Source organism: Tympanuchus pallidicinctus, unplaced genomic scaffold (genome assembly GCF_026119805.1).
Source record: "Tympanuchus pallidicinctus isolate F22 unplaced genomic scaffold, pur_lepc_1.0 scaffold4, whole genome shotgun sequence".
In the NCBI taxonomy this organism is placed as follows: domain Eukaryota; kingdom Metazoa; phylum Chordata; class Aves; order Galliformes; family Phasianidae; genus Tympanuchus; species Tympanuchus pallidicinctus.
The window spans coordinates 29,998,488-30,018,533 of record NW_026294758.1 but is presented as its reverse complement, the minus strand read 5'-3'; the positions used below and the strand labels follow the sequence as shown (position 1 = coordinate 30,018,533).

At 40.5% G+C, this 20,046-nt stretch overlaps 1 protein-coding gene across 1 annotated transcript in view; it reads right to left on the bottom strand.

Annotated features, from left to right (window-relative positions):
* LIX1 (limb and CNS expressed 1) overlaps positions 1 to 17,206 on the bottom strand; it is a 35,318-nt gene extending 18,112 nt beyond the window's left edge. The window contains exons 1-2 of the mRNA XM_052701225.1: positions 17,092 to 17,206; positions 3,611 to 3,771 (exon numbers count right to left, since the gene is read on the bottom strand). Of these exons, the coding sequence (XP_052557185.1) occupies positions 3,611 to 3,771; positions 17,092 to 17,179 (249 nt within the window). The 5' untranslated portion in view covers positions 17,180 to 17,206. The remainder of the gene's footprint in view (positions 1 to 3,610; positions 3,772 to 17,091) is intronic.
* Between the last annotated feature and the right edge of the window lie 2,840 nt (positions 17,207 to 20,046).

Here is a 20,046-nt window from a genome sequence, read left to right as displayed (position 1 = left end):
CTCTTCGTCCCCAGAGGAAAGAGGAGGTGTTGATCCAAGGCACAATGAAGAAGGTTCATCCTGCTTTTACAGACATGCTGGAAACAGGGAAAGTAAACCTTAGCTCTTTATCTTAGAGATGATAGCTCTTTGTTCTCAGTAGGTTAAACTGTCGGAAAAGCACAGACATTTCATTATAGCCTGTTTCTACTTGCTGAGAATGGCTTGAAAGCAGCCCTGAGGAGAAGGATTTGAGGGTGTCAGTTGATGAGATTCAACATGAGTCAGCAAAGTGTGCTTGCAGCCCAGAAGGCTGACTGTACTCTGGCTTGCATCAAGAGGAGTGTGGGTAATTCTGTCCCTCAACTCTGCTCACTGAGACCCCATTGTGCTGTGTCCAGTTCTGGTGCCCCCAACACAAGGACAGGAAGGGTGCAAAGGACGGCCACGAAGATGATCAGAGGTTGGAGCACCTTCCTGCGAGGACAGTAAGAGGGCTGCGTTCTTCAGCCTGGAGAAGACTCCAGGTGGACCTTTATAGCGGCCTTTCTTTACCTGAAGGGGGCCTACAAGAAAACTGGGGAGGAGCTTTTTATAAGGGCATGTAGAGACAGGACAAGGAGAAATAGTTTTAAACTGGAAGAGGACAGATTTAGACTTGTTGTTAGGAAGAAATTCCTTACTTTGAAGGTGGAACAGGTTGCCCAGAGAGGTTGTGGATGCCTCCTCCCTGGTAGCATTCAAGGCCAGGTTGGATGGAGCTCTGAGCAGCCGGTCTAGAGGGAGGTGTCCCTGCCTATAGCAGGGGTTTGAAAATAGGTGTCTTACAGGTCCATTCCAACCCAAACCATTTTACGATTCTTTGGTTACAAATTTTTGATACCATCTAACTGCTCTGTCTTGCTCCATTATGACTGTACAGTACATAACTATATACAACCTAGAAACATCTACTGTAAGATCAGAGAGTACTGATCTTTTTGATTTTTAACAGTTGACTTCTGGCCCTTGTGAAAATGCTTAACAAGGATTGAACTGAGTCTTTAAGCTAGTAACGTCACATGGACTGAAGAAAACAGAGGAAATATTTAACTAATTATCCACTTTTATAAATATATATTTTAGAGAAGGCTGTAACCTGGAGCTGGAGTGGGAAACTGGTGCTTTATGCAATTACCAAGCCTCTTTGTTGCCCAGCTTTATTTTGTCTTCTATCAATATACCAAGAAGCAACGTTCCCATTATTCACCCTGCCTCATAACGAGTCAGACAGAATTTGTGCTGTGTATTGAGTGCTGAATATTGAAGGAAATAATTTGTGCTCTTTTTAATTCTAGTAAAAAAAATTCTAGTAAAATTAGTACCTGTAGTACTAATTTAAAACTTGTAGCAGTTTTGATAGTATTAATATTGTTGTGACCACAGTAATCTATGGCGTAACTAAGAGAATATTCACTAGATAATGACTTTCTATTTAATCAATTAAACTTTTATTGGAGTGGGAAAAAAGAGTTTTTATTTCATATACGTGTTTATGTTGTAGTCCTACAGATTCAAAACATTCTAATGCACTCAGAACCTGATAATCGTTTTTTGCTCCCAGCGATATTATATTGTCTAATAAGAGATATTACCATTTCTTATAAAGCATACTTTGACTAACAGTAGCAAGGAAACGCCAGCATGTATATGAGCAAATAATAACTTGATATTTGAATTGTCAATTCAGGGATTTTTCAGTGCTTCTATCCTTGGTTAGCTACAAACACATTGTTCAAGAGAAGAGATCATCATTGTTGTAGATGATCTCACTTAGAAAGATAAAAGCCGGGATTGACTTGCAAGCACTTTTCACTGCATTTATAAAATCAAAGTATTCTACATATTTCCTTTCTGGAATTAAAAACAAAAACATCTGCTAAAGCCAGGAGCAGTTTCATGCCTGAGTTCAGCAAGAGGGGAAACAAGAAGCTGATCAGATGGGCCTTATGTTGGTCCCTTTATCATAACTGACAATTATTGCAATTTACAGGGTCAGTCATGGCTTGTGATTCCAGAACAAAAATGGAAAATAAGGTATTTAAAATGCTTAAGTAAATTAATAGGTTTTTGGACTGTGAAGTGCCATGAAGTGTATCACGTAACACATACCTGCGTGTCTTTAGGCAGGAGAAAGGATTATTTGTGAGAAGAGTTGTGCAGAGACATTTGTAGTGTTTTACTATGCTGTGTTACTTGCTGTTATGTAGTGATGTAAATACAACTACAAAGTTCTAAGCAATGTGAAAATGGAGAGCCTGTATAACTATAAATTAAGACATTGGCAATTAATTAATATATTGTTGTAATGCTATTTACCTGAAAGCATGAACAGAACCAATCTCTTAATGTCCCAAAAGCACATAATGCAACATTCAGTTTCCAAAATGTTATTTTGTTCTGTTCAGCAGAGAGGCTAAAGTACTGTAATCCGAAAGACATGTGCATGTCATTCAAATTGGTTAAAATACTTCAATTAACAGCAGTTATGTCTGGTTCTAGATCCTAATGGATTACATCTACACATTACACACCAATGAACAAGCATGTTGTGATATTGAGGTGCTTTTGTACTGGCCTTTACAGAGAGGACAGATTGGTGGTAGGCATCAGACGGTTATTAGGGATATGTACACAGGCTGGCCATAGAGTAACAAACAGCATTGTCTTTGCAATTAGTTTTTAGTGACTTCTTCCTTGCCTTTTCTAAAAAAAAAAAAAAAAAAAGTAAGAAGAAGGAAGATGGCTATATATAGAAATACATTAATACATTCTGGATGAATCTAGTGAAAAAAGACGGAGTTTGGAAGAATCAACTAAAATTGCAACTGATATTCTGGAAAGAATTCTGATTTTATCCTAGTTATTTGGTTGTTGAAGATCTCAAGATGAATCATTGAAACTTTCTGTGTAGGCCCAACTTCCACATCCTAAGTAGACGAATCATAATATCAGTGCCTGTAGAATTCATGCTTAAGATGTTATTTATTGAAAGGAAGATAGAGGATTGAGTGCTTTACAAGGTAACCTTCCTCCTTCTGGAGACATCAAATTTAGTTCCAATGTTGTTTTTCATTGCAAGAGAAACCTGATGTGGCCCTGGTTAGATTTGATCCCTGTTTTTATATGTTAGCACAGTGTTAGCATGAGTAGGATGGTGCATATTATGGGGACATACTGCTACAGTGAGAAGTATCTTCACATTGAATAAAAAAATGAAATACAAAGCTATTTCTCCCTCATATCAGATTTTATTGTTTCCTCAGGGAAAGAAAGAACACAAATTTTGGTCTTAGATTTAACCGGCAAACATTTGAATTACACATAATGTTCTCTGTTGTTGGTTTTTTTTAGAAAACAGAAGTGAGGTTAGTAAAATCATTCCATGCCCAATTAATTCCCAGAACCGTGCTATTTTCTTTCAGTTAGTTTGTCGCTCTGAAATCACTGAGATATGGGACAGTGCTAGGCTGGAAGAGTCAGGTATGGAATTGCAATACTATGTTATAGAAATAGTTGCCCTGTATATTCCATAGCAAAACTCTTTTCAGAAAAAAATGTCCCCTGACAAAGATTGGAAGTTGACACTTACCTGAAAGTTACCAAAGCAACTTCCTCCAGGCAAGGTAACATAACTCACAAATGGCGGGCCCAGGCTGCTCAATGACTCATACACAATGATGCCTTCACTTGGAAGTACGGCTGACTTCTGTTTGCTTTCCCAGAACTCTTGCAATATTGCTACAACGTTCACTGCCAAAGACAAAAAAATCTGAATGTAAGATGCAGCACAAGTCCTTGATCCTTACTGTTTTCTATGTTACACAAGAAATGCAGATTTATGAAGCTGAAACTTTATAAATCATTATTAATATAAAAGCTTTCACCAGCAGTTCCTGCTGGCATGACAGTGTAATTGTGTTTCAGAGTCATAGGCTGTGGGCCTGCAGGTATTACAGGTTGCTATTGGTCATTCATTCCAGGTCAGCAGCATTGGTTTTTTTGCGACAGCATGTTGGGACTCTGATTCCATAGCAGGAATGGAGCTGTTCACTTTCAAACAAGAGAAAATATTATACTTTAATTTCTTTTTACCCATTCACAAAAAGATCTCATGTAGTTACCCAGAGCAAGTATTGTAATTGTTACCATAAAACCAACTGATAACAGTTCGTGCAGGAGTCAGTGGCATTCAAATGATAAATGAGGACAGAGATAATTTTCCTTCTTAGCTTTCCCCTTTCTTCATCCAGCCTGAGCTGACTGGTGCTGGAAGAATGGAAAGGGAAACCATTTTGAGACAGGAGACAGTGGTGGCAGCTCCCATGCAAACTATAGATGGAGCATTGCTCTTTCTTGCAAGAGGAGCTGTGTGATCTCCAATTTTGTTGTCGCTTGTTTCTGTGCTTGGCAACAGCACTGGTCTGATCCGCAGTAGCTGTCCTGGGCCAGGAGACGGACAGAGGAACAGAGTGTGTTCATCACCAGCTCTCCCTGATGTGCTCAGGAGGTGAGGATGTGCATACAGCGCACTGAGCATGGGGAGGTGCGGGGCAGCAGCTGGAGCACAGTGCTGATTTCCAACAGTGTCACGGGATGGCTCCCATCTACTCTGGTGTTCTGTTAAAGCTTTGGGATGTTGGTATACCATGTGGAAGAGGGCTACCTGCATAGAAATATTTGTAAAAGGAAGCATGCTGGATAACTGTCTGTCATGTGCAGATGAACTTGGAGAAAGATTGAAACACAGAGAATCTCTTAATCATGGAAACAGAGTTCTGCTTTTCTGAATTATTCCCTTCTTGACAATAAGGGGGGTATATTATGCTATTGTTGATTTCTGAAAATCAGTACTTGGCAATACAGAGGAAATAAGCAATCTTCTATAATTGGTGAGCCTGCTTCTATACTATGAAGGGTAGTTACAAATGTGAGAGAAAAACTGGGAGTCAACACTCAGTAGCAGAGACTGCAGGAGGGGATCCACCTATTCAAGAAATGCTTCAGATACTCTCTGGCAGTAAGTATCTCATTGATGTCAATGTCTGGATGTTTGCTATGAGGTCTCTTGCTCCACAGAGCATGCACACAGACATTGGATAGCAGTCTAATTTAAACCCCAGTAAGTAAAAGCTGATATTTAAACAAAAATTTCATGAATTTTCAAGCTTTAAAACTGACAATTCAGTAGAAGCTGCCATTACAATAAGGAATGGGTTTAGACACATTCAGTCCTGCATTGGTTTTGACATTTATAGCAACAGAAAGCTATTCAAGCTATTCAAACTTCAAGAACACCTCTGGTTTAGGAAACTGCAATTGTCCAAGAGTGCAGTCATTACAAATTACAAATTACATAGTCCAAAGACCACAGAAATAACAAGTACAGTGGTGTACTGTGGTATACCTGTGGTACCTGTGGTACTTCTACTTGCCTTGTCACTAAGCCTGTATGATACAACTTTTGTTAAAAATAAAAACTTTTGTTAAAAATAAAAAATAATTGATTTCAGCCACATAATCATGAGATTGAATGTTATGCAGCTGACAAATAAATGGATGTTAGTTTCCTGTTTAGCTAAAACTATTGACTATTTTAAGAACATGTATGCTGCAATAGGCAAAGCCACACAGGGAAGTTCCAGGCAATACTGATCCATTTTTATTCAGTCCAAGTCCCAGAATTGTAATGTGCTAGCCACACTTAATAGGAATGATGCGTAAATGCCATGCTTCTGCTTCCTACCAGAACACAACTGTGGTCTAAGTGGTCCATACTGGAAACAGAAGGCATTCAGGCAGTTTCACGCCAGCAGTAGCAATAGACAGCCTCCTGAACTTAGTGTGTGTACGATACTTCTTTCTCTTCTGCTGTCAATTCTACAGCAATTATAAAAGTTCAGAGTAAAAACTTTGTTTTAATTCCCACTCTACTTTGTGACTTTGAGAGTAACTGAACACTTGGACAGCCTGCATTTCTTGCTTGACAGAAATTTCTCACTCCTCTGCAAATTTGAGATTCAAAAAACTTTTCAAGCACTATAGAGAAGTACATCTTTTTACTGCAGTACACCAATGGAAATGAGGAACTTTCCCTCCTTTTTGCTGAAACAAAACACTTTCTGCCGTTGCAAACTGTACAGGTAAAGCAATTTTTTACCAGAGGGCTACGAAGCAATGAGTACCTTATTACAGGTTACACTGATACGATTAACACTGAAGCAGCAGCTGAGAAGTAATACTTCCGATTAGAATTAATGTCTGTCAAATTAGCAAGCTATGCAGCTATCCAGCACTGGATAACGCGGGTTGTAATGAAGAAAGTAAGGATAAAACCTAGTTGAGATGCGAGGCTGGTAATGGGAATATGTGGAGATGCTTATCTAGTGGCAGAATCTCAAACTACCACTTTCTGCTGTTTTTTTTTCAGTCCCATTCAAAGCCAGCACCTCAAAACTCTGATGAGGATGAAGTTGTATCAGGTTAAACTACAGAATGTGGCCACAACACCAAAGTCTCATCACACAAGTTGTTTTGTTTTTTTTTTTTGTCCAGAATTCTTTATGTTTTGATTTAGTTCAGCTTATTTAAATCTATTGTGTAGCTTTAATCAGTACATTTATTGTCATGAGGCTAAACCAGCATATCCATTTCTAATGCATAATTAAAGCAATTTCAGAAATTCTTTTTTTATATATAAGCCTAAATATGTTGTCCTCAAGTTAATACATGATGCTATGTAGTAGTGGTCTACTAAAAACACATTTGTTTTTATGCCTAACAAGCATTAATTTGTCTATTTTCATTATATATCGTGTTGATTTGCTGTAATTTAAGACGAAAAAAATGCTTGCACGCATTCAAGTGTGCAATTAATTGTGCCCTGTTGCTCTGCTGAGATAATACCATGATTACTAATATTGTATTAAGATTTCCCAGGATCCGTTTTTCCTTTAATAATGTCTTTTTTTTTTTTTTTTTTTTTAAGATTCCAAGAAGAATGTTTTTTGATCATTGTGTTTTGCATCCAGTGTGCTTTGAGTCTAATAAGGCATTGTAGAAAAAAGTGAGAGCTGTCAGAAACAGTAGCAGTATATAAATGAAACAGCAAGATTTGCCTTTACCTGGGAGACTTAACAAAACACAACTCAGTAATGTACAATTTACTGTCAAAGATCATTCTCATTCCTGTAATTGGTTCTTGAATTTTGAAAGACAATTATGAAGTGACTGAGTTTTTAAGATAATGACTGTAGTATTTATATGCACTGACAACCAACTTTTTTCATGATTAAATCTTTGGTTCTTTAAAAGATATTATTTCGTACATTGTCAGTTGCTGTAATTAGTTAACAGTTTGGACTGAAACGAAGGCAAAGCCAAGTCTCCCCCATACAAACAGATAATGTTTTATCCATTTTATCCCTACCCTCCTGATCTTTCTTAATTAGCAGTTCAGAATGCTTGTAGCACGGGTCCCTTGGGAGTCACTCCTTAAGGGTAACGGGATCCAGGAAGCCTGGATGCTCCTCAAGATGGAAATCTTAAAGGTGCAAGATCAGGCTGTCCCTGAATGCTGCAAGGCAAGCCATAGGAGAAGACCAGTGTGGATGAACCAGGAGCTACTGTCAAAACTCTGGAAGAAATAAGGGAGTCTAGATCCTCTGGAAGAAGGGACAGGCTACTTGTGGAGATTAACAGGAAGTTGCTACGGTATGCAGGGAGGAAGTTAGGAGGGCAAAAGCCCAACTTGAACTCAGATTGCCCACTGCAGTAATTTTTATAAATATATCAATGGTAAGAGAAGAACCAGGAGGAATTTCCATCCTTTACTTGATGCAGCAGGGAATGTGACCACTGAGGATAAGAAGATTGAGGTCCTCAACGCCTTGTTTATATCTGCCTTTAATAGGCAGATCAGTTATACTCGGGGCACTTTACACCCTGATCTGAAAGTCTGGGATGCTATGCAGAATATATTCCCAGTGATTCAGGTGGAGACACTAGAGACACTTCCATCCGGACTGTCACAAGTCCATGGGACAGGACAGACTTCATCCTAGGGTGCTGAGGGAGCTGCCGAGCGTGTTTGCCAAGCTGTTCTCTACCATTTAACAGCACTCCTGGTTATCTGAAGAGGTCCCAGAAGATTGGAGGATTGCCAGTGTGACTCCCACCTAGAAGAAGGGCCGTAAGGAAGATCCAGGGAACAACAGGCCTGTCAGCCTGACCTCGGTACCAGGGAAGGTTATGGAGCAAATCATCTTGGGTGAGATCACAAGGCATGTGCATCGCGTCCAGGGGATCAGGCCCAGCCACACGGGTTCATGAAAGGCAGGTCGTACTTGACCAACCTCATCTCCTTCTATGACTGGGTGAGCAGCCTGGTAGACAAGGGAAAGGCTGTTGATGTAGTCTACCTAGACTTCAGCAAAGCCTTTGACATGGACCTGCACAATATTCTTCTGGGGAACCTGGCCTCTGCTCCTAGGCAACAAACAGAACCTGAAGAAATGGCCACAAGTTGTACTAGAGGAGGTTTAGATTATACAACCTTGTGATTCTATGATTTATGATGCTGACTATAATGTATGGTAATGAAGTGAGAAGATCACTCTTTTCCTCTTCTGTGCTTTCTAGATAGCCTGGAAATTTCTTGTCCAGGGACTGAGCATTGTGGCAGGTGATAGTATTGTGGCTGTCCTATAGTGCAAACCTTGGTAGTTTGCTGGAAGCTTTCATAGACTACAAAGGTAGGCTGTTTTTTTTTTTTTTTTTTTTTTTTTTTGAACAGGCTACTTGGAAGCTCTGGTTCTGCAGAAATACATGGGTTGTTCTGCTGCATTTACCCTAAATGAACTCTGAGCTTTTTTCACTTCTCATAAATGCTGTTTTATGTGAGTCAGATTTGGAAGAGGATTAAATGATAACACGTATCATACAACATAGCACTGTTTTGCAGTCAATTTCTCATTGAGTAGGAAGTGTCTTACTTCTGCTCATGGAAGTTTTGGGGTCAAATTCTCAATTAAGTGGGAAACAGAACTCTTGGACTTGAATTACATAAGTTTGCATCAAACTGATGCCATAATGAAAAAAAAAAAAAAAAGAAGAATTGTTTCCAATCTTCTGTGGATTGCTGCTAAAAAAACTAGCTACGCACTTTCCTCAGTCAAGGCAAACAAACCCACAATAAACAGCATACTGCCATGACTGAGAGGGCAGGAGCCAAGTACCTCTGCTGCTAATACAGAATGCAGTCATAGACTTGACAACATTTTGCTGCTGAGAGAGTAGAATATAAAGAATGCACACAAGATAACCACCTACTTTGTCATTTTAAAACTCAAAACAGCTGTTTCTGAGAGTCCTTTTAACTGCTTTTGTGGATTTAATTTAATTTGTGAATGCAAAGGAAAAATACAAGCATTCTGAATAAGAGAAATACGTAATACATAATCTATTAAAAAAGATTCTTCAGAGAGAGACTAGTAAAGTTGTCTTACATGTCTTAAATCAAGCTATGGCACATAATCAGTGAAACCATATCATTTAAACAAAGTTCATAAGTTACAAGTGCACCTTTCTGCAGCTGCAGCCTATTACGGCTTGTAACTTAATGCACACATCTTAGGGAAGCTGTTAAATTGAGCTCAGGCTAGCAAACAGTACTGGTTAAATCTGTAGAAAAAAGGTCAGCAACTGAAGTGGGAGCCAGCTGTTTTTTGATGGAAGGATTTCTTGCATTGCTTTTGATTCATTTTGCACATTTTCATATTAATAATTAGATAGCTTTGAGGAAGAAAATGTTGCAAATGTGATTAGGTAACATCAGTTAGATTTTCCATTGTGTTGTTGTACACTTACCAGCTGTTATGCATTACCAAGTTAGCAGTGATTACATTAGGATATGCTGATTCCCATGCTGTAATTTCTATTCTCTATTTCTATTCTGTTTTATGTTGATATAGTATGAAGAGAATAAGCCTCAAATCCCTACAAAAACAGAATGAAACCAGGCATATGCCAAGAAAGCAAACAACATCCTGGTTCGCATCAGAAACAGTGTTGCCTGCAGGAACAGGGCAGTGATTGTTCCCCTGTACTCAGCTCTGGAGAGGACGCACCTCGAGTACTGTGTCCAGTTTTGGGCCCCTCACTGCAAGAAAGACATTGAGGCCCTGGAGCGGGTTCAGAGTAGGACGACGAAGCTGATGAGGGGTCTGGAGCAAAGGCCTTATGAGGAGCTGCTGAAGGAGCTGGGATTGTTCAGTTTGCAGAAGAGCAGGCTCAGGGAAGACCTTACTGCTCTCTATAACTACCTGAAGGGAGCTTGTAGTGAGCTGAGGGTCGGCCTCTTCTCTCATGTAACTGGTGATAAGACTAGAGGGAATGGCTTCAAGCTGTGCCAGGGGAGATTTAGGCTGGATGTTAGGAAATATTTTTTCTGAAAGAGTGGTCAGGCACTGGAATGGGCTGCCAGGGAGGTGGTGGAGTCAACGACCCTGGAGGTGCTCCAGGAATGTCTGGATTTTGTGTTGAGGCACATGGTTTAGTGAGAACTATTGGTGATTAGATTGGATGGTTGGATGGATGATGTAGGTCTTTTCCAACATTGGTGATTCTATGATTCTGTGATACTATTAAAAAAATATCATCATGTAGGAAGTACTAACAATATGCTGAGGAGCTTTCAGGGAACTTTTCCCTTCTCCATGAGGGACTTGTGTGCAAGATGAGTGGACTAAACTAGCTGTGGACTGCTAAGTAGAAAAACAGCAAGAAATAGTTTCAGGAAAAGATCTTATTGCATCTGCTGACAATGAATACTTTAAATCCTCCATTCACTGGCAGTTCCTAGAAGACTTCAAAGATTTGGGAAAAGAACAAAATTAAATAAATCATATGGACAGGCTCCTCAAAGGAGTCATTTTTAAGGTGCTGTCAAATAGTGGAAGAGAGTGTTGGAGGTAAGATGCTCAGAGAACTGTGTAGGTTGACTAGGTGCTTCACGGGTGGCTAGCTTAGCCCCTTGGCACAGCCAACTTAGATGCAATCAGAGGAAAGGAAGGGTGGCAACTGGGAAGGTCTTACTGATGCCACTTTTGGGATGAGGCAAGGTGTCAGTCTCTGAAGTGTTACGAGCTGAGTAAAAAGTTATCATCTGGGACAGAATAAGGAGACTTACTAAAGTTAGACATTTTCAACATGGTAGTGTGAAGATAACTGTTAATCATTGTCAAGCGGCTTCGCATAAGGTCTTATTTAGCATTATATGGGAAAAATGAAAAGAATTCTGGTAGAATTTCAGTATCTGAAAATAGCTATAACAATTATAGCTATAAACAACTGTAAAATTGTTAATCTGTTACGATAATCAGAAGTATAACTGGTTTCTACAGGAATAATATAATAAAAGTGATAATCTAGAAAGGAAAAGATGGTTTGTTTGATGAAACTTAATCTTGGAATATTTTCCCAAGACAGCTGACTTACTCTGTCTACACTGCACTTGAATTCAAAAGCTTACATCACAGAGAGCTAGTATAGTACTCACTGACAAATCTACTTCAGCGTTTAATGAAGAGATAAGTGAGCTGGGGTGATTCTATTGAGATCCCACAGGGATCTGATCATAATCCTTAACATATTTTTTCTCTTAAAACATCTACAGTCTATTGCTGTCCTGAAAACTTTGCCGGTAAAATTTGCAAATGAAACATAGTTTGTCACTGCCAGTAAAAACATGGAGACACACTGATGTTCAACTGATCTGAAATCACTTGTGCTGTTTCACAAACCAACTATTCAGCAATTCAGCCTGAATTCAAGCCAGGTGATTAGAAAATCTCAGTGGAAGTATTTCGCTTTTTCCAAGCTATATTACAACCTCTAGCTGATATCAGAACATTGTTTTATTGTTGAAACAAAGATATAAAAAAACACAGTGGTTATAACTGGCATTCAACAAAGTTAGGCTTGAAACAAGGTGATAAATTTGGAAATGCTTTATGAAATGGGGGAACTGATTCACAGCTGCTTGAAGTGTTTATAGGTATATTACCTAAATTTTGAGGCTTAGTTTGTGCTCTTTCTGACTCCTTTTCCAGCTTTGGCTTGCTGATGACTCATCTCGAAAGTGTGGTAAGGCTGATGGCTCCCACACAGACTATCCCAGTGAGTGCAAGGCGCAAGTGGCAGTTAGAAGAGCAACTCCTTTCCCACACCCTACACAGCCAAGAAAATGCATCACAGGTCTAACACCAGACAAACAAGCTGGTGTCTTTTAGCTTGCTTCCTGGAAGGATCAAAAAGAAGGTCTTCCAGCTGTGTAACACATGAAATGCTTTTCAGCTGTTTTTGCTCTCCTGGGTTTGGAGAGGAGACAAGCTAGAGCTGAAGACAGGAGAGAGACCAAGACCCAGATGTAGCACCATGAGTACTGCAGTAAGTTAGATGTAGCTGCTTGGTGTCAGCTTAGAGCTGCAGGGAAAGCCTGCTGCTGCCGCAGTGCCCCAGCCATCAGAATCTGAGCTCTTCAGCAGGGCATTTGCCAAGTGAAGTCATCTACATACTCCCCATGCAGTTATCTCAGCAGATATTGGAGTAAAAATTCTACAGAATTGAATACTGACATATATTTTGGGCCTTCCACAAATTAGTTCAATATCAAATTGTCCCTAATTCTGGAAACTTTTCTGTAATATATTCCTCGGTGGTTGTACTCAACAATTCCACATCAGGTAAAGGGTTTTTCCCATTTCTTTCATCTATAAAACTTATTTACAGGTGGTGATACAATTATACATTTTAGTTAAAGGAAACTACTAGGAAATAGAAAAGCCTTGCCATGGGCAGGGTTATCTGTCACCAGATCAGTCTGCCCAAGTCTTCATCCTGCCTGGCCTTTGATGCCTCCAGTGATGGGGCATCCACAGCTTCTCTGTGCAGGGGTTTGGAACTAGACGATCTTTAAGATCCCCTCTAATCTAAGCCATTCTATGATTTTATGATAAAAACAGTGCACTTCATTCTCTTAGATCCAACAGACATATTAAAATAAAAACAACCCTTTTGTATTGCAGGTTTTGATTGGACTCTACTTGCCAGAATTTGTGAGTCTACCAGCTTCCTTTCTTGCTTGGATATCCACATTTTTGTCAAAGAATCTATCTATTTTTAAAGGTATAGCAATGAAGTGACATTTCTCTCTGGCTCAGCCTCTGTGACAACACAATACAGAATTGGGAGCACTGTGAATTCTCTCTCTGATTGGTGAAGAGGTGGACTTGCAGCTAAGTGGTGACTAGAGACAAAACCATAACAACCTTGTGAAGGCCTCAGAACACTGTACTGTACCAACCTTGTGAAATGTGCAGAACAAACACATGCAGTGCCCAAGCACAATGGAGAAGCCAGGAAGTAGAGACCTTGCTTAAGTAGTCTCAGGTCCCCACCCCCCACAGCCATGACCCTCCATGACCACCATATGAAGGGAGAAACATGGTTGGTATGTGCACAATGCCTGAGGGCAAACACTCTAATCCCAGCAATAGCTCCTGGGCCAATTGAAGGGAACCATGCTATGGCATAAAAGGCATTGCCAAACCCATAGCCAGCTGTGCTCATCCCACCACATCCTCAACCATCCCAGGAGGAGAAGACCTCTTCTTTCCTCTGCTCCACTTCCCCTTAAGCTTTCCTTCCCTTTCTCTCCCATCCTTTCCCCTTCCTTCTCTCCTTCCTTTTCTTCTCTCTTGTTTTCCCTCTCTTGCTTGCCTCTCTTTTAATAAATAAAAGTACTTCCTTGTTTAATCAACATCTTGACTCCATTCTGAGTCCAAATTCAGAGGGACTAGGATTAACATAATGAACTGCAAGCTGCTTTGGCTTGCAACAAAAGAAACACGAAAACTGAAAGTTAGATTACACCAATGTATTCTAATACATCCATAGTATGTATGGAGAAGGAGTATGAACATGAGAGTGAATTTAATTACACAGTAGTTTATTACATACTAACACTTCCTCATTCCTCCCCAGCAGCCAGGGCCAGCACCTTTTCAGATACATGCACACCTCTCTGGTTTATATACCAACAGGACAAAGGAAGAAGGACCACTCATCTTTCTCACTTCAGGTTTTTTGCAGGACTGCCTGTGGTGATACAGGTGAAGTACAGGCTGTCCTGCTGCCAGTGCACCCAGCTGTGATCATGCATCTCCCTTAAATCTCATCCCTGCTACTGGAGGGAGAGGCTGCCCCAGAAGGAGCTGTGCTCACTCCTGCCAACAGCACCCAGCAGTGCGTACTCTGCACCTCTGCCTTTTGCGGCTGGGACAAGCTTTCTGCAGGGCATCCCTCACACTCTACCCTTCGGCCAGCATAAGGAAAGTTCCTGGGCTGCAAGAGCAGGCAGCAGCAGACTTGCTCTGAGATGCATATTCTTCCTCTATCAGCAAAACTCAGTCTCCTCTACATACTAGCTAGCCCAGGTTGTGAAAAAGGCAGGTGCCACTGTAGCAAAGTGGGTGCTGGATTTTTCATTCTTACTTGGTCCAGTAAAAGTTGAAAGCAGCATGTTTGTAAGAGCATGCTTTCATGGGGGAAGCATGAGACATCATTATATTGCTTTAAATCCCATTAAAAATCAGAGATGGACACTACTTACTTTATAGATTTGACAAGATAAAGAGAACACATGTAAGTTCTCATCCAAATAACATGCAAAACGCTCTGTTACCAGTTAGAACTGGCAGCATGCACTCACAGCAACTTCAAACCTATCTATTTAAGTAGGGTGTTCTGAAAGTAATGTCTCCTTTTTATTTCCATGGAAAATACAACAGGTACAAAGAGCACAATAACATTGTTTGATAGAGCAAATTCTCAGTTACAAAACACTTTTTTTTCCAACATAGGTACCACCATTAGCTCTGCATTTCCATCAGCAATGAACAATTGCATGCTGAGCTTGCTTGTAGAGATCTGCACTAGCAAAGGTGACCCACTGTCACTGTTGCCACAACTGAAATTCATCACCCTTTGCCTCACTGTTTGGTCTTCAGAAATGTTCAGCAAGTGTTAATGAATGTTGATGGGCCTCATTTTTTCAATGTGGAGGTAATCTGTGATACATTTTTGCTTGATACATGCTTTCATTCTGTCAGAGTGCCCCTCTGCTGCCATCGGTCACACGGTAACAACATGTATTGGGAAACTGGTGGGAAGGTTCCACCTCTACTGCCATAGCACCAACATCTGCCTCTGAAGTTGGTGGCCAAAACAATAAAATAGGAAGCATTACTTTTGGAGTAAATCTCCTAGATCAAACCTGTATTTGAACACCCCCAGAATTCTTTCCATACCTCAGAAAATCTAAAGAAAAACAGCACTCTGAACCACTTGCACTTTCGTTTTGCTTTAATCATCTCCCCGTGCCTTCGATCTGTGGGTGGTCACAGTGTGCTGTCCAAGCAGCTCCTACACACACTTTCAATAAAAGCCGTGTGCGTAGATCTGCTGGAACTGGTTACCCGTGGTAACTCATGAAAGGGAATGCCCTTTTTCCTGCAGCCCACCCCTCCACCCAATTCTTTGTTCCTGTGACATGTGTGCTCTCACAGACTGTACTGTGAGGTCCTGAAGCTGCAGCCGTAATGCAGTCCTACCCAGCAGCACATAAACCTCCTCTGGGAGGGGGCTGAAGCACTGACATGAATGTTTAGGTTTGGGGATGGATCCTTACGCCACATTTGTAGGAGAGCGATGTCCTACTACTCTTCCCAGAGAGTCGCATAACTGCAGAACAGCTTCACTCTTCTGTGTATCTGAACATGGAATCTAGCAAGTAGAGACATTTAATGTAGAAGTACACCAGCTTGATCACCTGAGACAAGCAGTGAGTCAGCCCTGGGAGCACAGGTGAGGGCAATTCACCTTTGCTGCTGGAAAGGGTGAAGCCTGGCTCCATATCTCCTTGACCCATTTAAGAGCTGACTAGCAGTGGGGAAGGATCTCTTTCTGGAGATCCCTCCTTTGGAGTTTTCCAGCAAGCCTAGGACAAGGGTAAGCACTCTCTTTTCTTTTTGGTATAATAACCTGCTTAGTCAAACTTGCTTGTTTATTTCACAATTATAACATCTGTATATTCACTGAGTATACAATTCACCAACTTCATTGAAACAGCACCCAGCAAACTCCTAATTCAGCAGTCACAAAGCTAACATAGGGAAGGATTTGTGGGATATCTTCCTCACCTCTGGAGGAAACTGTAAAAACAATGAGATTTAGCTATTGTTTGTTCAATTTATTGGAGGCTTCTACCCCACTACTGTGTGAAATCTATGGCAATGTGAACGTTCTCTGTAAAAATTTGCCAATTAAACAGCACTTCATTCCACGTGCAGCCCTGTGCTCATCATAAAGCACAATTTAAATAGTCACATTTCCACCACGTGAACCACATTCCACTCTGTTTGTTTCAAAGGATGTTAAGAGAGCAGTTTCCTGTGCAGCACTCACTGCAAAGCACTTCAGAACCCATTTACACAGTTTGTAAACCAAGAGAGCGAGAAAGGACAGCGAGGCAAGCAGTTGTGGCATGCTTTGGAAAGGTGCAGCTGTTGGCAAGTTGGAAACTGAAAAACAGTTCACATTCCACATGCCTGCAGGAAAACATTTCCTCACATTGCATCTGTGCATAAAGATTGTGATATTTATTTATTAGTTTTACAGAATCAGTAGTTAAAAAGAAATGTAGTTTCATAGTTCAAACTAATTGCTGGAGGAAGGGAGCTGACAGAAAGCTTTCCAGGATTGTCATTAGTAAAAATTTCACCAGGAGTAGTTTCTGGGATGCAAGTAAGTATCCTATGAAAAGGCTCTGAATCAAGTCTGTCACATGCAAACTCCACACGCAACCAGCAACACTGCCTGCAATAGGCAGAGTTAAAACAACTACAGCTTGTGATTCACACACAGATGCAAGCAGATTACTTATTACTTCTCTCTCTTACTATCTCCACTATAAGAAACACGCTGAGAGAAGCCGGACAGTTTCGTGGTACTTACAGTCCTTAAACACCAGGGTAGGGTCTCTGTGAGGCAGGACTCGGGCAATCACCAGCTGCAAAGACTCCAGGGTTCTGTCCATCTCCATCCTGCTTTGCCAGACAGCGGCCACCAACTGTCCTCATGCCCGAGTGAGCCGAGCTCAGCCTTCCTGCAGCAGCTCATTGATGCACCGGGCTCCTGAGGAGTCTCCCCTCGTCTCCCAATCAGGCACTGCCTCAAACTCCAAGGCGCTCCAAGGGCCCACCTCCCCGTGCGCAGCGCTGCGGAGCTGCAAAGCAGGCTGGCACGCTCAGTGCGCGGTTTCCTCCTGCGAAGCGCGCCCGTCGGCGGGCAGGGGGGAGAGACCTGCGTTTCGCCTGGATGGGGACAATGTGTTGGAGCTAAGACCGCTCAGGTTTATTTCAAGTGAAGGAGAAAATCTCTTCGCTTCCCCCAGACTCTCAAATTGTAGAAGATTGAAGATACGCTGCTTCATTAAGTTGTAAAGCTGCTCCACAAGCAGTACTGTAGAAGAAGCAGATTTTTGCTGAGAAATAACAGCAGCAAACTGGAAGTATGTTCTTTTTCCTTTAGTCCTGCAGCAGGGATGGGACTTTGATATTAACAGCAAGAGGAAAATAAATTGAAACAGCAAAATTAAACTTGTGGTGTGTTAACTGAATTTGAATCTTTTTTCCTCGCTCCCTACACAGTGTGTATTAAAATGACAGTGTGTTAAACTACTAACATGTAAGAGAAAAGTGCAGTGGCCTCAAAAGGCGCTCCAGTCAGGACAGACACAGATGCAGTGGTGAAAGCTTGAAGTACAAACGTACACACGGTGCTGCCATGCACATCTGTGTAACAGCCACAAGCTGCACCAATCCGGGCTGCACTGCCAGTACAAAGCACTCTTATTTCAGTTCCTGTAAAGTCTTCCTGGTTTGGAAAAAAGACATACGTGTAGTCCTTCCTTCCATGTTCCCAAACAACTTTTATCTTTTTTTTAGGATGGAAAACTGCAACACAAACTTGTATCTCTTCTAACACCTACCATTGCATATAACAAGTGCATTGTACAGTGTGTATCCACTCCCTATCTTCAAATTTTGCCTACAAGATAATGAACCACCATTATGACTACTAAAATACATTGAACAGGTTTTGTTACAACCCACGTTCCTTGCTGCTGAGCTGTAACGCTGCTGTCCTAACCACTGCATTTCCTTAAGTCCACTCTAAATAGCACTCCAAAGTTTACTGTGTGCAAACGTTGCTGTGACCTTCAGTGACTTCAGATATTTCAGGAATTCTGCTGCTTTAAAAAAAAAGAAAAAAGAAAAAAACAAAAAGCTTAATAAAGATATATTAAGTGGTAACCATGAGGCTGTTCCTTCCTCACTAACTCCAGTAAAAGGAAATGATAACTTACAGCCATCCATTAGAGTACTTTTAAAACAGTTAATGGATGTTTTAAAGGAACACTGTGAAAACAAACAGCAAAGATTTCCATCACCGCTTCTGTTCTGTGGAGATGAATCAAGCAGGACAGCCTTTGTGTATTTTTGGAACCCATTACCAACACAGACTTAAGGTCACGCATCAGAAAGAACTCATTCGCTGTGAAAAGTTCAGACTTATAAGCCAAGAAGTGCACATCTTAGGCAAAGAACTGCAACTGAAATACCGTTGTCACTGAAACAACCTCTTAATAGATAACAGCCTAGAAACATACAAGGATGTTTTTTCCTCTGGATGTTTGAAATAGAAATGTAATTAAATTAACTTAGGTCACATTTCTGCTCCAGATAAAATGAGTTCTATCTGGATCAGAAAATAGGATTGCGTATCTTGATTGCAATCACTTATATCTACTACTTAATTGGGCTTCCTTCTGTCACCAGACTTTCCCACAGCTGCAATGCTTCAGGTAGCATTTATCTCTTGCATCTTGTCACTGGCCTGCTGTGGCTTTAAGGACATGTACAGATGCTGGCAATACTAGCTTTTGTATTGTAACAGCAAGACCATAGCTAGTAGCTTTCAAATCAGGAACATGCTTCAAGACAGAACAAAGCTTATGGTTCTTCAATTAACTACAAGCTGAATATCAGGTAGAAGGGGTAGAACAGATAACATTAGATGTGTGCACATAACATCTAAAGTATCATTCAAATTCCTGATTTCCCCCTGGCAAATAGAAGATGTATGATGTTGGAAACTACAGACTGATAAACTTCACCAAGTTATCCTTCCGCAGAAAGGCTACAACTCATATCTTAAGTGCAGATACATCAAAGCATTTGATCTTTTAGGCCTTCAGAGCCCCAGGATATAACATAAAAGATATGGTAATATTTTCGAAAAGAGAAGTTCACAGTTCTCATTGCTATATGTAAGTTACTAAAGAAATTAAATTTACTGGTAACTGCACAGGTACATCCGAAACCCAAGTGACTGCCATATCCATAAAGCACTTGTTACACTTCTTTCTGGGCAAGATTTTTTATGTGAGACTGCTTAGAATGAAAGTTAAAAAAAGAGTTGATTCTTTATCAAAAGTTGATAAAGAATTCAAAGAATGAATAGTGTTATATTGTTTGATGGTGCTTGCTCACGGTCACAAGAAATCTTATGGAACAGAAAAATCTAATGGGGTAGAAAAGAAAGGCCATTTGTTAGTATTTCCTTGTGATTTTTAATTAAGCCAAACATTTATAACTAGGCAGCATTTTGCACTGAAACTTCATGTGATTGCAAAAACTAGCTCTAACCTTGAAGGAAGGGATATTTTAAAAAGGAATCCTTTGCACAGTGGAAGATTTTTAATCTATATAAACACAGTAAAATCAATTTAAAACAAGGTACTGTTGGCAATTTCTACAGTTAAAGGATCACATCTAGATTTAGCTTAAATTACAGTCAGTGGTTTTTAAACTAGAAACACAAAAGAAAATTTTCCAAACAAGACCA